The sequence below is a fragment of the Plasmodium gaboni genome, chromosome 11, assembly GCF_001602025.1.
Source record: "Plasmodium gaboni strain SY75 chromosome 11, whole genome shotgun sequence".
In the NCBI taxonomy this organism is placed as follows: Eukaryota; Apicomplexa; class Aconoidasida; order Haemosporida; family Plasmodiidae; genus Plasmodium; species Plasmodium gaboni.
The window spans coordinates 578,759-581,258 of record NC_031491.1 but is presented as its reverse complement, the minus strand read 5'-3'; the positions used below and the strand labels follow the sequence as shown (position 1 = coordinate 581,258).

The following is a 2,500-nucleotide window of genomic DNA, read 5'->3' as shown; positions in this document are numbered from 1 at the left end:
TTAACTATATAAATATTAAGGAAAATATATATATATATATATATATATAATATTATTTTAATAATATAATTAAGGACAAATAATTTTATAATTATATAATAACAAATATATTTGTATACTTATATACTTTTTGGTTCGTTATAAAAAAGAAGAAATAAAAAAAAAAAAAAAACTCATAAATAATGATAGATCATTTAAAATGCAATTGCATAAAATACAATATCCCTGACGAAGACTGTGAACCTGTAATAAAGGTATCAGAAAATAAAGATGATATGTTAGTAGCTGTATCGAGTAATAAAAGAAATATCCTTCTATATAAAATAATAAATAAGGAGATAATATACTCAGACACTTTTTTTATAGGAGTAAGTTACACATGATATATATTTATTAGTTTGTTTATTTATCATATATATATATATATATATTTATTTATTTGTATGTTCCAAACACCTTTTTCACATATATACACAAAAAAAAATATATATTTTATAATCATAGGATCCAAACAAAATTATTGCCCTGGAATGGTCTAAAAAAAACGATTTACTTATAGTTACAATAGATATGAAATGTATAATATATAAAAAAAAAGAGGATGGAAAATGGGAATATACTAATGTGAATATACCAACAGAAGATTTACCTACATGTGCTTGTTGGCATCCTCATACATATTCATTTGCTATAGGATTTACTTCTGGTATTATATTTATTTGTTCAAAAAAAGAAAATCAAAAATGGAAAATAAAAAAAATTACCAATCATGTGGCAAGTGTAATGTTTATAGAATGGAGTTCATCAGGTATACACAATATATATATATATATATATATATATATATATGTATTTTATTTATTATGTTTTTTTTATTTCTATCTTTTTTCAAATGAATAATCATACATAATAAGAAAAATGTAGTAATTAAAAAAAAAAAAAAAGAGCTCATTTATTTTATCACAAAATATTCAATCAATGACACACTAAGAATAAAACAATATAATATAGTTAAAATATATATATATATATATATATATATATATTTTTTCTTTTTTCTTTTATTAGGATATATATTATCTACAAATTCACTTGATTCAACCTCGTTGCTTTTATGCACTTCAGGTCTATTGGATGATAATATAAAGAACAAAAATAATATCAAGTACACCTTAATTAACAAAATTAGTATAATGTGGTTTCATCGTGTTAGAATTAGAGGAAAATATTTAAACATATGACAAACCATTATATAAGTATAATATATTATATATATATATATATTTTTGTATACTTCTTTTTAATTTTATACAGTATTTACAAAAATATGGAAACATTCATAACAGAACGAAATATTAATAATAACGACATAATATACAAGGTAAAAGATAAGATTGTTTTTTTCCCTAATAAATATATAAATATATATATGATATTAAAATATCTATTATTGTAATCTAGAACAGATCGAATCTGAAGGATACATCTTTTTGCATAGTTCCTTTTCATTGTCAAATGAAAAAATAGCTATAATTGGTATAAAAAAAGTTTAATCATCAGGACATAAATAAATAAATATATATATATATTTATTTATTTATTTGCTTATTATCAGTCATTATTATAGCAACATACTCCCTTTCATTTCCACAATATTATATATATAATATTTCCTCTTATTCCTTTTACATAACTTTGTAGCTACTAATTTTGAGAGCACGTATGAAAAGCAGCAAATAATAATTTCAGATTATTTCAAATCCCCAGCTAATATTCAATATGTTTCTTGGGTTGGACAAACACTACAAAGATGTTTATTTTTGGATGATGATAAACTGTTAGTTGTAAGTTGACGCAGTGGCATAACGCATACATATATATAAAAATATACATGTATATATTTATATGCACATATTTGCGTCTACATTTTTAAGGGGATACAAAAAAAAAATAAAATAAAATAAAAAATATAATAAAATGATTTATAAAAATTTCAATTTTATATGATGTAATTTATATTTTATTTATTTATTCATTATTATTTTTTTTTTTTTAAAGTATGGATATGAAATATTTCCAATCATCGTGGAATACTTAAATGATGAATGGATTATATCAAAAGTTGTGTTACCTGAATTTAATATAAAAAATTTAACTGTTGACTTTTTTTATGATCAAAAAGAAATTCAAGAAATAGAACAAGAATGTGAACATTTAGATGGAAATCAAATTATTGGTGAAATTGTTGCTCATTCAAATTATATTTTACAAATATCTATGTTAGAACCTTATGAAAATAAAATATATATTGAATTTATAACAGTTTCAAGTGATTTCAGTATAGTTCTTTGGAATTTTTCCATATAAATATTTTTAGCTAGTTCAAAAAAAAAAAAAAAAAAAAAAAGGGAAAGAATTATTAACAACATATAAGCAAACTACATATAATATTAAAAATAAAATATATGGGTATTCTCATAATATTATAAAATATCTTGAA

At 20.2% G+C, this 2,500-nt stretch overlaps 1 protein-coding gene across 1 annotated transcript; it reads left to right on the top strand.

The window, feature by feature from the left end:
• Positions 1-182: 182 nt before the first annotated feature.
• PGSY75_1118800 (hypothetical protein) lies at positions 183-2,367 on the top strand (the record flags this gene model as incomplete). The annotated part of the gene is made up of 7 exons (XM_018786310.1): positions 183-368; positions 505-808; positions 1,069-1,165; positions 1,315-1,381; positions 1,467-1,536; positions 1,702-1,844; positions 2,059-2,367. 7 exons carry the CDS (start codon positions 183-185, stop codon positions 2,365-2,367), a joined length of 1,176 nt encoding a protein of 391 aa, XP_018641105.1.
• Between the last annotated feature and the right edge of the window lie 133 nt (positions 2,368-2,500).